Source organism: Podarcis gaigeae (assembly GCF_964106915.1).
Source record: "Podarcis gaigeae genome assembly, chromosome: 8".
Classification (NCBI taxonomy): Eukaryota; Metazoa; Chordata; class Lepidosauria; order Squamata; family Lacertidae; genus Podarcis; species Podarcis gaigeae.
The window spans coordinates 65,488,577-65,503,999 of NC_139684.1; the positions used below are offsets into that span (position 1 = coordinate 65,488,577).

General features: G+C 46.7%; 1 protein-coding gene across 1 annotated transcript in view; it reads right to left on the reverse strand.

Annotated features, from left to right (window-relative positions):
* LOC310849898 (digestive cysteine proteinase 1-like) overlaps positions 1–4,419 on the reverse strand; it is a 33,451-nt gene extending 29,032 nt beyond the window's left edge. Inside the window, exon 1 of the mRNA XM_083750845.1 lies at positions 4,269–4,419. Coding sequence (XP_083606971.1) covers positions 4,269–4,320 — 52 coding nt within the window. The 5' untranslated portion in view covers positions 4,321–4,419. The remainder of the gene's footprint in view (positions 1–4,268) is intronic.
* Between the last annotated feature and the right edge of the window lie 11,004 nt (positions 4,420–15,423).

Below are 15,423 nucleotides of genomic sequence, written 5' to 3' on the forward strand. Positions count from 1 at the left end.
TTTTTGGTGCCCTTATAGTAGGGGAATCATCTGTTCTATATGTGGCTGAATCTTGAGACCAGAGGACAAGACTGTGGAATGATGCTCTTAACCAATTCATTGTTTATGTCATTTGGTGTGGGTGTCTGTACAGGGAGTGGCTATTTATAATTTCCAGTGCTCAAGATGAGGCCCACCCAGAATTTAAAAGTTCTGAAGATTAGAGTTTCACCACCTGATCTCTTTTGCTACCTGATTTTAGCAAAGAAATTCCCCAGAATTGTAGTTTTGCAAAAGGGCAGAGTTAGGATTAGAAGACAGGAAGAGCTGGGAAGTCCTGCCAGACTCAAAACTACAGTTCCCAGGAAGCCCCAGGGAAACGTCATTCTCCAGATCTACTTGAAAGCAGGTTTCAGCCTTTTGATATATCTGCCCAGAGCATCTGGGTGGCGAAATTAACACCATTATTTGCGACTCTGACCACTGAAGTACAATTGACTCATGTCTTTGCCCTCCCACATACTCTCATGTGGTTCTGAGTGAAACTGCAGCTGCTGTTTGAGCTGTGGTTTTCTATACAGGACAGACATGGAAAGTCACTCTGGCTCTGCCAGTTTGTCAAGCTCAAAAGGGAATGAGAAGTCCTTCTACTAGAAAGGCTGCTACACCTGTTATCAAAAGAGCAAGCAAGCAATTTTATGTACTCAAAAATTTCACAAAATAAGCCAGCCATGCATTTCTTTTAATTGATTGGGAAAATGTAGCAGGAATTTTCACAGTACAGGTTATCTCTTCCAACAAGTCTGTGAAATTACTTAAGAGGCAGAGCATCTGCCTTGCAAGCAGAAGGTCCCAGGTTCCATCTTCAGGTAGGGCTGGGAGAGAACCTTGCCTGAAATCATGGAGAGATGCTTCTAGTTAGTATAGACCAGGGTTTCCCAAAGATGCGTCTCCAACTGTTGTTGGACTACAACTCCCAGCATCCTTGACCACTGGTCCTGCTAGCTAGGGATGATGGGAGTTGTAGTCCAACAACAGCTGGAGACTTAAGTTTGGGAAACCCTGGTGTAGACAACACAGAGCTAGATGTGCCAGTGCCTTGACTCCAGGCAGCGAATATCTGTGACAAGTCAAAACACTGTGTATTTCCCAAGCTATTTCAATTGCTAAAGCTCCATTGTGCACTCACTATGACAAGTACCAGTGATGCAATATGCCCAGTGAGGGAAAAAACACACTAATCATGTTCATGTGTAATGTTACTCGGTGTCATTGTTCTTCAGTGGGTGCGCACTTCCTTCTTGCAGCACAATTAAGCAAATCTCACCGAGAGAAGAGTAATGCAAATCCCAGCAAGTGTTTCAATCATTTAAAGATGCTATCACTGGAGAAATCAGGGTATTTGCCTTATGTAACTGTTAGCACACATTCACAAAGGATTTTGTCACCTGCGGCATGTGGGGAAATGCTTCACAACCTCAGTAACATCTCTGACTTCTGCTATGTGCAGCCAGTCAATACATTGGGTCAACTTTATTTAGACCGACCAGCTGAGACCTCCAGCTTAGGGCATCATAGTGGTTTGCACACTGTAAGCACAAACGTCCTGGGTCAAGCTATTCCCACATCCTTTAAGTGTTTTGAACACGAGATAGATGAGAACCTACTGTACATCTGCAATAGCTCAGCACTAGTTTCTGACTCCCAGCAGCAACCAAAAATTCTCTCTTCTAAACGGAGGTGTAGAAGCGAATGAAACTTAGGGTCCTGGGGTGGAACATAGTTCTGGTACCAAAAAGAAATTCCCCAGCTGAGCACATAACACAGAGTAGGGCTGAGCCAAAATACCCTTCCCAATTAATGGGGTGAACGACTCTGGAATGTTGCTGGTGACATTGGAAGTTATCTAATCAAGAGGTCATCAGGGTGTGGATAACTGTGACAAGGCTGTCTCCACTGAAGTTATGCAGACCTGGGGTTACAACATAGCCCAGGATTTCCCAACCTGGTGCTATCTCCAGATGTTCTGGCCTACAACCACCACTAGTCTCGGCAAGCATGGCCAATGGTCTGGAATGACAAGAGCCTTGGCCTCAAAACAACTGGAGGGCACCAAGTTGGGGAAAGTTGGCATAGTGCATTGGCCCTCTTGGCTTGCCATACCAGAAACTGCCTGAGTCAGCATTAAAGTTGGGGCTTTTTTGCTTATACAACCTCTATGTGGCTTCCTCTTCATGACACTTTTTCCAGCTGCCATAAACCTTTCTGCAGTGTAGGATACAGAATGGCAACTTTTGCCAACCTGGTGCCCTCCAGATGTTTTGGATTCCAGTTTCCATATGCTGGCAGGGGCTGATGGAAGCTGGAGTTCAAAAGATCCAGAGGCACCAGGGTGTGGGCAGAAGTACATCTAATAGCTGCAGACAGCCCAAGCCCACTTGCCTCCAGATGCAGATGAAACAGAGATTGGCATTACGAGCAAGGGAGGTTTGAACCCATGGCCTTTGGGGAATGCTGCCCTAGCAGTTTCTATGCATCCTAACTCAAAGATGCCTCTGGATCCACCTGTATGTGTGGGAGTTAAAACTAAAGGCAACAGCTTATAATGCCTGCATTCCAAATTACTTGGAGAGCAAAAAGGTTCATAGCTCAGTGGTAGGGCATCTGTCTTGCATGCAGAAGATCCTGGGTTCAAACTCTGCCATATCCAGAGTTAGAGAGGGGCTGGGAATGTCCCCTATCTAAAACCCAATCAGAGTAGACAATACTCAGCCGGAGGGACCTGTTATGTATTCCTATGTGGCAAAAGGTGGTGATACAAAGCAAATCCTATGAATCAAGTAAATTAAGCAACCCAACAGATGACCTCATGTTCCTTTCCCTCACTCACTTCATTCCCTGACTCTTTTTTCTAGTCTCCTCTAGAAGAAGACACCGAAGAGCTTCACACCTGTATTGGTCACAGGCTGCGTGCCTAGAAAAGAAGTGCAACAGGCAGATATTCAACCAGGTACAGCTACACCCTCCACTGCTACATCTGTTGGATTCCTGCCTAGTTCACAGCAGCTCAAGGCACCAATCCTGTTAGGGAGAAAAAAGACTGGCACCCCTACATGCCAAAAGCAGCATTGCCTTACATCACCTCCAAACATCCCCTCATACTTTCAAGGAGACCTTGGCTTTGTCCTCCAAAGAATCCTGGGAACTGTAGTACTTCCCCTCCCAGAGCTACAATGCCCACGACTCTTTGAGGGAAGACATGTGCTTTAAATGTATGGTGTGTATGGAGCCTCAGTTGCTATGATGTAAAGGTAAAGGTGAAGGGACCCCTGACCATTAGGTCCAGTCGTGGCCGACTCTGGGGTTGTGGCGCTCATCTCGCTTTATTGGCCGAGGGAGCCGGCGTACAGCTTCCGGGTCATGTGGCCAGGCACTGAGCAACGGGAGCTCACCCCGTCGCGGGGATTTGAACCGACAACCTTCTGATCGGCAAGTCCTAGGCTCTGTGGTTTAACCCACAACGCCACCCGCGTCCCTTGCTATGATGTAAAGCAGCATATAAATGGCTGAAATAAACATACATTCATACATACAACAGTGCTGCATGTGTGCAAATTGTGAATAGCTGCTTGCGCATATGGATGATAACATACATGTAGAACTGGCATATACCATGAACTCCACACAAAGACAGAGAAGGAGCCCATGCAGTCCTAAGCAGCACCCCACTGACACAGGATTTCATAGCTGAAAGTGCCTTGTAGATAACAGTGGATCCGTAGATACCAGAAGGTGAGAGGAAAATAGGATTAAATGATGGCATGCCAACATTTCACCAGCCCCATACTCCCATGCTTTTAACAGCATCTTGATCTATAAATATTAACACAGGGCCCCACTTTCCTCCACACAGAAGATAGCAGCTCCTTACCCATTCTTACAAACCAAGGGTGACATTCAAGGTTAGCCATCCTCAAAGCAGGCCCACTGATACTAATGGCCACGACTGAGGTGCATCCATTTCAATGCGTCTACTCCCGAGTAGAACTTAGCTGCCCACAGCCAAAGGAATAGTTGAAAAGGCACAAGAGCAGGTCAGATCATGCTGCCCAGCGCGGTCAGTTGGCAATCCTTCCTCATCTATTGTAATGATTTGATGGGCCCTTTCCCCACATTAAGGAAGAGCACACAGCAGCTGCAAACCCAGTCTCTTGGGCTTCCTTGTCAGATCGCGTCTGCAGCGCCCAGAAATGCAAACGCCACAGCTGCTTTAGCCGGAACCTACTCACCTAAAGCAAAGCTCCACGAGCAGAGAATCAGGACCAAGGCAAGCTTCCCCATGTCTGCGGCTCTTCCTTTTCCCAGCCGGCACAAGACAGCAGAACTTCACCTTCTGCTTTTAAGAGGAGCGCAGCCAGCCAATGAGAGCGGTCAAGCGCCCCCGGGGGCGGAGCCTCGCCTCGCCTCGCCTTTCCGAACAGCTGATTACCGTATTTCGCAGCGGAGAGGCGGACTTGGCTTGACTCCAGCCGGCGCATGGCACTAAAGGTGCGCTCCTAAAGACGCGTCTACTCAAAAGTAAACCCCATTGCATTCAGTGCAATGAATGCAATGGGGGTTAGACGCAGGTAAGTGGGTGTAGGGTTGCAAGCTCTTTTCTTGATTGCTTTAGTGCATTCGTATCCCTTCTGCAAGGAGCTCAAGATGGCATGCGTGGTTCTCTCCCCCTCCCCATTTGATCCCAACAACAGCCCTGTGAGGTAGGCTAGGCTGCTGGGAGGCAGTGGTTGACCCAAGATCACCCAGTGACCTGGTCTCCTAAATCCCAAATCCTCCCAAATCCTAATCTCTAATTTATACACCACGCTGACTCTCCAAAGTCCTAATCTCTAACTTGTACACCACGCTGGCTCTAACCACTACACTCTCCTTTCCTACTGCAACGGCCGCGATGCGGACAGGGTTTTTAATTTTATTCTAAGCTTCATGGCATGCATCTCCCCACAGTTAATCTGTTCCCTCTGAGGATACTGAAAATAAACATTTGGGGCTTGAGAAGACTAGATTCCTCACCCCATATCACCCCGATTATAATCCCACTTCCTCAGTTGCTGATAGCCCAACATTCTCTCCATCCTGGACGTCTGCAGGTCTTTGTCAGCCCCAAAAATATTCATTTAAAATATTTCTTGGTTGCCCTCCTTGTTAAGAGATTCTAGGGTGGCGTATAAAAGCATGAATAAAATAAATCCACACCTACATATAAGCATTAAAAATGCAACAAAAAAGCGTGACAAAATACAACAACAAAAGTGCAAAAACTAAAACCAGACTGGAAACACAAATCTTTATAAATAGAATTTATAAACATATGTTTCTACATGATTATGAGGGAGCATTCCAAAGAGCCTTATTAATACTGATACCAATTAATAGCATCAGCTATTGGACTGAATTACTATTAATTAAAAGTACTATTTTAATAGTAATAATACCTTAATAATATGAATACAAGGAGGGCCTTATTAACAACTGAATGGTCAGTGTGGTGTAATTAGAGCACTGGCTGGACTGGGACCTGGGAGACCAGGGTTCAAATTGAAGCACACTGGGTGGCCTTGACCTCACAGGGTTGTTGTGAGGAAAAAATGGGGAGGGGAAGAACCATGTACACCTCCTCAAGCTCCCCCGAGGAAAAGGTTGTATATTCATGTAATGGATAAATAAATACTGCCCTTTTAGGCAAGACCGAAGATTCACCTGAATCCAGCCTCCCACCAATAGGAGTTATCCAGTGATTTCCACTGATGAATCACTTCCCTTAAAATATGTTGAAAACAATTTCACAGAAAAATCACTGGCAATTAAAAGCAATTTTAAAAAGGACACCATGCAGTAAAAAACAATTGCATAAACGAGAACAATTTCCTATGTAAAAACAGTTTCACATCCAGGGAGGGATAAGTATCTCCACACTTCAAAGGCTTGTTGGAGAAGGAATGTCTTCAACAGGCACTGGAAAAGCCAATAGAGAGGTTCCTGTCTGCTGATATGTAAATTGTGTCCATCCTCTTTCCTTCTCCCTTTGCCAAAATGTTATCATTAACCCTCCCCCTCCCTCTTGGCATACTTGAAATGCATTCAGGAGTCCCTCATAGTTTTAACTCCTACGCTTACAGGTGTATCCAGATCATGACTGAGTGAGGATGCATGGAAATTGCCAGGTGGGTTGAACTGCATTCCCCAGAGGCAGACAGTTCAGACCATGCTTGTGGTGACCACCTGTGCTCCTCCAGCATCAGGGATGGGGAGCCTTTTTTTTAAGCCAGAGGGCCACATTCCCTTGCAAACAACCTTCTGGGGGCCAGATGCCGGGGTGGGTGGGGCCAGATGCAAACCTTTGTCCAATAGTAGAGCTTCCAGACTGTTGCTATTTTCAGGTGGCATTCAGTCACAAACCAGTAAATTCAGGTTGCACACTTAAAGCCGTTTTTGGAGCTCTGGTGCCACAAACATGCTTCACCAAATTTTTTTTGCCCCCCCCCCAATGTGATGGGAAAATGCACAGGAAAATGTGAGGTGATGTTTGCTTTTGTACAATGCAATGGTCATCTTGCAAACGGGGCATCTTGCAAACAAAACAGGTTGCCTGGAAATACTCAGGGTTACACTCCAGCCTTGTAGAAGCCATAAGTTTTAAAACACATCTCTCTTCATCGTCCTTCCAGGCAAACAGGAGAGATTAGCACAGCTCAAAGACACATTACAACAGCCAGGCAAAAAAAGCACTCAAGGAGGGCGTGGCCAGGGGAGGGTCTGTGCTCTGGGTTCCAACTCCCATCGGCCTTGGTCCAGTAAATCTGAAGGAGCGTCTCCACCCCCATCCTTCTGCCCGGACACTGAGGTCCAGTGCCAAGGGCCTTCTGGCGGTTCCCTCACTGCGAGAAGCCAAGTTACAGGGAACCAGCCAGAGGGCCTTCTTGGTAGTAGCACCTGCCCTGTGGAACGCCCTCCCACCAGATGTCAAAGAGAGAAACTACTACCAGACTTTTAGAAGACATCTGAAGGCAGCCCTGTTTAGGGAAGATTTTAATGTTTAATAGGTTACAGTCATACCTCTTGTTACGTTTGCTTCAGGTTAAATCTTTTCAGGTTGTGTCCCGCGGTGACCTGGAAATACCAAAAAGGGTTACTTCTGTGTTTTGCTGCTCGCGCATGTGCAGACGCTCAAAATGACATCACACGCATATGCAGAAGTGGCAAACCACGACCTGCACATGCGCAGACGCAGGTTGCGTTCTGCTCATGTTGCGAATGGGGCTCTGAAATGGATCCCGTTCGCAACCAGAGGTACCACAGTATTGTATTTTAATACTGTATTCTGTTGGAAGCCGCCCAGAGTGGCTGCGGAAACCCAACCAGATGGGAGGGGTATAAATAATAAATTATTATTATTATTTTAAATAATTTTTATTAAGTTTTCCATTTAACAATCCAATCATATCACATTAATTATTCCAAATTATACCAATACATATCATAAAGTCAAAATATTTTGCCAAATTATAAATTTTTGTTGGGGGTTCCCATGCTTCGAGTTCAGTAAGGGTCCAGTCATCTCATATATCTGCTGCTTTTAGTATTCACCAGTCCCATCTTTGAATCGTCTGTTGTTACCCTTTTTCTTCTTAATAGCCTCTGAGTTGTTTCCACAGGCGAGTTAAAGTAAGCATTGTTATGCTTCTGTGTGAACTTTGTAAGGCTCTCCCTTTTTTAAAAGCTGGTTAATTATTATTATTATTATTATTATTATTATTATTATTATTATTATTATTATTATCAAGCCCACACAGCATGGCCAATGGGGATGTGGGGGGGGGGGGTCAGCAACATCTGGATGGCCACAGTCCCCTGTCCCTGATCTACCATTTAAGCAAGACTTCAGCAACATACAGAATAGGATCAGTATGGGAATCCAGCTAAACAAAACATGATATGTGAATCTGGCAAAGGCTGCTAGATACATGGCTATCCCCATCCTTGTGTATCCTGTGCTGGGCCATCGAAAAGGGTATTCTGCATCCCGGGTCTTTATATATTGGACAGAGACAGCCTGGGTGCTCTCCTCCCCACGCTCTCATCACTTCCAGTTTAGATTACAGCAATTTGTTACACAAGGGATTTGTGTGTGTACATTCTGCAGCATGTGACTGATGCAATAATATTGCATTAGTAGTGTATTCATACTGGACTGTCCACACATCCTTCCACTTTCTGCGGTGCTTCCCCAATGCTACTGCGCTATTGCCATCTGGAGGGGCACTCCTGCAACACAGCACAACCAAAGCAGTGATGGTGCAAGGAAAAATATTTATATATGAAAAGAGAATTCCTGGGTGCCAATACCCAGGGATGGGGCAAGTACTCTTTGGCGAGAGAACCCCAGCAGAGATTTAAAGTCACAAACTATGCAGCAAAACAAAGTGTGGAAATATAGGCTGTTAGACCTTCAAAACTGAGAGTTCAAAACTTCCCTGTTCCCCTAGCATGGCGGGGGGGGGGGGGGACCCATACATCTGGTAAGTTAAAAATGGTTTACTTACAAACTCTCCAAAGGTCAGGTTCATGTGATTTTCCATACAGCATTGAGAAAAAGTGTTATGGGCAGTAAAATCTGGCTTAGTTACAGTGGTAAAGTTCCTAAATTATTTCCTATAGAATTCAATGATGGCTTGTGAGAGCCATGCGATTTGAGCTACAGCAACCAGCACAGACTTCCTTGCGTGCTGAGCTTCTCAGGGGAAACAGAGGCTTAATTACCTAGTCCCTCCGAAGGTGAGCTAAGCCTGATGGGACAGCTTACTCTTTGAACTTAACCCCTTCATGCATTGGTTAGACTTAAGGATGTTAGTTATTATGAGGCTAGTTATCTCACAAGCAACACAGAAGGAACCAGTGGCAATTGGTCTATTAGTTCAAATGGGGCACTGCTCCATCAACATCAGGCCTCCCTCAGCCAATCCCTCTGACCTGCCTGCCTTCTTGTGTACAGCAACTCTAGAGGGGTAGCACAGCATGTCAGTTTCCTCCCCGAGTCTTGGTGTTGCTCTTGTACAACTCAGCAAGGAGGAGGATGGGTACAAAACCAGAAGTAGTTGGCTCTACCTGTCATTGGCTCTGGCTCCACCTGCTGTTGGTCTCCCTGCTTTCTGCCCTACATGTCCCAATTGCCACCAGCTATTGGCAGTTCGAATCCCCACGACGGAGTGAGCTCCCGTTGCTCGGTCCCTGCTCCTGCCAACCTAGCAGTTTGAAAGCATATCAAAGTGCAAGTAGATAAATAGGTACCGCTCTGGCAGGAAGGTAAACGGCGTTTCCGTGCGCTGCTCTGGTTTACCAGAAGCGGCTTAGTCATGCTGGTCATATGACCCGGAAATTGTACGCCGCCTCCTTCGGCCAATAAAGCGAGATGAGCGTTGCAACCCCAGAGTTGGTCACGACTGGACCTAATGGTCAGGGGTCCCTTTACCTTTTTATCACTGAAAGAAACCCTGGAACACTAGTGGTATAAAAAGTTGCTGAATTCAGTAGGAAGTTATGGGACAGGCACTGATTGGAAACGAATCTGTATGTCCCCCCTGAAACTTTTGCGGGTGCAAACAGTTGGGTGGCGTGTAACTGCCCCCAAACCATCATGAGCACAAACCATCAAGAATGTACAATGAAAAGGATGTTTGCGGGGTGTTGGGGTATTATAGATTGTATAACAAAACAGGGGTGTGTTGAACTATTCTACAATGAGCAGCAGAGGGTGCTACAGACCAAGTTTGTGGTACAGACAAGGATGGGCAAATCCATGACTTTCAGTTTCTCATTTTTCCATTTTTAACTTCAGTTGTCCACATTTCTACTTTAACGTGTGGTTTTTTTATTTTATTTTTTCAAGTGTTCATGAAAATTCACCAGCATTTTTATACTCAGGTTTGTATGCATTGCTGCAATACAGTCTTGCCAGCAAGTGGGAGACCATGTTAAATATTACCTGTGACATTTGCACTGGGAATCCTTTTCCACCTATGAAAAATCTCACATTGGTTTCCCTGACATGGGCAAAGATCAGGCAACAAGACTATATTACATTCCAGACACAATCACCCATATGACTGCCTATATTTCCCTCCCAAATAAGTTTTAAGTCCAACATAGAGCCTCTGGTGTAGATTCAAAGTTCCTTATATAAAACTGCAACTGAACATATACTATATCTCATATTAAAGCACCAGATCACAGTTTTTGTAAGAGGTGTAGTGGCCTGGGCACAGATCTGTGGATGCAACAAAAGTTGGGCTACGAGATGAAAACCAAACCGTGCCATTTTCTTGCTGCGTGGTTTTGCCTTAAATCCAAAAGGTCCCACATTTGATCCCCAGCATCTCCTGGTGTGGCTAAGAAAAGCTACTGCTTGAAACCCCGGAGAGCCACTGCCAGTCAGAGTAGACGAGACTGAGCCAGATGGACCAGTGGCCTGACAGAATATAAGGCAGCTTAGTGTCCTCTTTTTGTTGGTGATACAAATCCTCTTTTCCTGCAGTGCCTATCCTACTCCCTGGGCAGAAGTGGCAGCAGATGAAAAGGCCATTCCGCTGACATTGCAGGAGCGCATCTCCAAGCATAATCTGAGCATGCATGCGCTGCCTGGATCCTTTTATAGACTGGGAAACAGTTTTGCTCCCTTTGATTTCCCCCCTGGGATTTTGCAATGGTTTCTTTAAGCTGTTTAGTGCCTTGGAAGGTACCTCCTCCATTAGCAGCCTGTTCCAACAGCTAATCATGCCTGTTACAGAATAATCTGTGGCTCTTTTCTAATTGGAAGGTGCCCATTCTCTTTGGGGGAAGGGCAGCAGTTCAGCAGTAGAGCATTTGCCATGCATGAAGATGCTCCCAGATTCTGGGGAGGCCAGCCCTTTTGGACAAGTGGGGCACTGCCCCACCATGATCAGCCTGCCCCTACCTGCCTGTCTAGGGGGCAGCCCTGACTGTCAGCTGCCTCCTCATTTTTAGCATTGCCTTTGCAGATTTCAACAAGGAGGAGGAAGTCAATGATGGAGAGCAGAGCCAGGAAGTCCATTGTTGCCAAGACCACGTCCTGTTCTAAATAGGAAGTCTTTTATAGCTCTTCCTGCCTCAGAGGAGCCAATAGCTAACCTGGGTGGGTGAGGGCAGTCCAGAAACCAGGAACACTACCAAGAGGAAAATTCTGTATTCTTGGTGGTGACTCACCACCCAAGGCACTTATATGCAGAGCGAAGAGTTCTTGCATTGCAGCCCCAGTGGCTCTCAATTCAAGAGCAAGTTTTTAGTTCCTTCTCCCACTCCCAGTTGTCAGTTTCTCCATTCATGTTGCTTCCGGATGACCTGTTTATCAAGTATCCGCCATGGTTTCTTTGCAAGATGTTAGATGATGTCAGCAGATTGAGCATTCACTCCAATTTCTTTCTGGGGAGGCTATATTCCTTATCACAAGAAGTGCAGTTTTGAGAAGACGTGGGTTTGTAGTGCAAGAGCGCAACCTGATTGGCTGGTAGCGCATGCCAGTGGCAGTGGGTACCTTCAGGAGCTATGGTTGCAGGAGGTCTAAACCACTCACAGAAATACTCACCAATGCAGGCAGGGTTGCTGGTGCAGCAGAGTTCAAGCCATCCAAAGTCCAGCATAGCATAGCGAATCAGTCTAGGTCCAAACATAATCCAAAAGCAACGTCAGGAAACAGTTCATGCTCAATATCACAAAGCGTTCAGCAAGAGATAGGAGCAAAGAATCAGAGCCCTGTGCTGTTTCCAGCGAGTAGAAGACTCAGGAGGAATATCTACTCTGGCCTCTGTAGGAGACTAGCAACCAAACCTAATAAATGCATGTTCTTGCTAGTTGGTATGAAAAGGGGCTAATACTACAAAGCAGTATTGCTGATAGGCAGATACTCAGACCATAGAAATACAATTGGTAGAGAGGGCTCGATGTGATGTCACTTCCCCTCCTCTCCAGGAGAGGAAGGAACTTACAGCATTTCCTGTTCCTTTCTCTTTCACTTCCTTTGTCCGGCATTGGATGCAGACATGCCTCTTCTTTCCCCACCTAAAGCTGGATATACTGTTAACTGCTGGTGTTGCTATGATCCCATACATGATTATAAAGTAAGTAAACCTATTTTTTAAACTTACTTGAAAAGTTGTTGCCTGATTCTTTATTAAGTGGCGTAAGAAAGGGGAGTCAGCTTACTGCATATCTATACTTGCTCAAAACTGCTTTTAATTTTACTGCCAAGGATGGGAGTTTGAAACTCTATTTAATCCACACATGTGGATGCCTGGAAAGATAAAATGCAATTAATATATCTTCTCCTACTCATGAAAACCCATCCCACAGCCTCCTGGACCACCCCCTGACCACAACTGTTCATAAAAAAAACGAGTTTCAGGGATTTGTTTTACTTCCAGGCGCACAAGTCGACCATCTGTTCCAGCTTTTCAGATGCATACTATGACATCACCCTTCAGCTTGAACCCAAATCTTTTGCCACTCCTGTTCTTGAGGACTGCACTGGTGGTGATTCCATCTCCTTCTCTGACCACTCCAGGGACTCCCCCAGCAGGTTCTCCCAACCTGGAGGGCCCCTAAAGAGATTGATCCCCATTTGGGACAGCTGCATGTTCCTGCATTGCAGAGGCTTCGACGAGAAGATCCTTCTAACTCTAGAATTCTATGATTCTGTGTCACATGCTAATACGGTACTCAGTTCTCCAATAACTGCTCCTTATGTATCTCTACTCATGTGCCAGAGGGAGGTATTTGTAGGCTCAGGCAAGGACCCTGGCTTTCAATCCCCAACATCCCCAGGTAGCGGCCCCTGCCTGGAAACCTGGAGAACGGCTGCCATGAAGTGGAGACCATCATGAGCTCGATGGACCATTGATTTGACTCCGCGGAAGGCACCTTCTTATAGGGACGCAGGTGGCACTGTGGGTTAAACCACAGAGAATAGGGCTTGCAGATCAGAAGGTCGGCGGTTCGAATCCCCGTGACAGGGTGAGCTCCCGTTGCTTGGTCCCAGCTCCTGCCAACCTAGCAGTTCGAAAGCACGTCAAAGTGCAAGTAGATAAATAGGTACCGCTCTGGCGGGAAGGTAAACGGCGTTTCCATGCGCCGCTCTGGTTTGCCAGAAGCAGCTTTGTCATGCTGGCCACATGACCCAGAAGCTGTACGCCGGCTCCCTCGGCCCATAGAGCGAGATGAGCGCCGCAACCCCAGAGTCGGTCACGACTGGACCTAATGGTCAGGGGTTCCTTTACCTTTAAGGCACCTTCCTATGCACCCATGTGTAGGTGAGAGGCTGCAGGAGGTCACCGGTTCAATCCCCCAGCATCTTCACGTAGGACTGGGATTGTCCCATATCTGAAAACCGGCAGAGCTGTTGTCAGTCAGAGTAGACAGCGCTCCCCTAGATAGGCTAATGATCTGACTCAGGACAAGGAAGCTTCCTTTGTTCCTATAGCTTTTTGTTTATTGCGGGGGTGGGGGGGCATGGCAGTGAAAGGGTTGCTGAAACAGTCCAGTGAGGAGTGAGCATGTCGTGGAATGCTAGCTGACTGTTGGGAGAGGAAATGGGAAAGTGGGGAGGTGTTGGGGGTCAGGGATGGGGTAGAATGGAGTGTCCCTGGAGAGGGCACAGTTGGCTTGCTACACTGCAACATTTTGTTGCAGGTCCCATTTGTATGCTTCTCTTACCTTTGTGGCAGTTCTCCATTTGAAAAACAACCACATAGGATTATAGTCAAGCTACCTATTGGGTTCGTTGTTGTTTTAAATAACGGGGGGGGGGGGGAGGGCTGACAGATGACAAGGAGAGCAGTGGCATTTCAGCTTCTCACCTCCACCTCTCGAATCCTCTCTTCCCACTCGTTTCCCTTTGCAAAGCTGCTGCACTCTGCTTTGCCTGCCTAAATCAGTAACAATTTATTTTTGTGTTCACAGCCAGTCTGGAGGGAGGGAGGTGGGCGGGCAACCACAGCACTCAGATCACCATTTAGGATTAAATTGGAGCTGTGCCCCAGCTCAGAGCATGGGTGTAGCTCTGGGGGGCGACTGCCCCCCTAAATCAATAAAAATAAATAAAAATACACAATTAACTGAGATCCCCCCCTAACAAAAGGCCTGCCGCCCCCCAACAAAAATCCTGGCTACGCCCATGGCTCAAAGTTGTCCCCCATTTGGCATCTTTCCCCAGGGATGAGAATCCCTCTACATGTCCCACATTCTGCGTGGGTTGAAATGAACAAACTCCCAGCTGTTAAGAGCCTCTCATATAGGAGCAGAGGAAGCCTGCCTTAAACTGAGTCAGAGCACTGGGCAATCTAGCTCAGTATTGCCTACCCTGACTGGCAGCAGCACTCCAGGGTTTCAGATGGGGGATATTCTCAGCCCCACCTGGGGATTGAACCTGGGACCTTTGGCGGGCAAGGCAGATGAACATGAAATTTATTATGGTCAGAGACCAGCTTGTGAAACACAAATGGAACTACAATCCCAAAAGCAAAACAAACATGTAAAACAATATACAACAATGGGTTTTAAGTTTAAAAATGTGGTAGGCATATAAATACATAAAGACTTTAAGATAGACTACCATAGAGAAATAACCCAGAGACACCCATGGATCCGAGTTTGGGAAATTTCTTAACAAACTAGATTGAAAAGGGGGAAGGTCTGTGCCTACAGATCGGTGCACAGAATCTGGCAACCATCCGGGTCGTCTTGTGATCTTTGCCTAACAGGAGCAGATCAATTTTTTGCTTTACCGGGAGGTCAGCAAGCCTCACCAGCAGGGGGTCAATGGCTTCTCTACGTGCCTCATTGTAAAAAGGACATCTAAAAAATATGTGTTCGGGCTTCCTATAGCCCCCAATGGACAGGTGCAAATTCTCTGGTCATATGGGACTTTTTTAAAGGATCCTTTCAAGACCGGCAAGGACAGAGCCGAGCTCCTGGCAAGTGTAAAAGCCCTTCTTGCAACAAGGCAGATGCTCCACCCCACTGCCCTTCACATGGCAGCAGGAGGCACCAACTCTAGGGGGCGGAGTTGTCATCAGTCCCCTCAGTATTCCTTAGCAGGGGACTCAGCCTCTCCCCGAATATTGAGGGGGGTGGATGAGGCTGAACCGCCAAGCCAAGCACAGAGGGGAGGAGACACGGCCATGGAAGGTGCAGGGTGCTGGGCAAGGCCTCCTCCTGACAATGTACCTCCTCCCAGTGTTGCATGCATCACACATCACACACATGACATCACAGGTGCACACTGCATGTTGCATGCATGATGTCACCCACACACTGCCTTGCTGAGCCCCCCCCCCCAATCTTTGGCTCATTGTGGCCCCTCTGCATGGCAGTTAA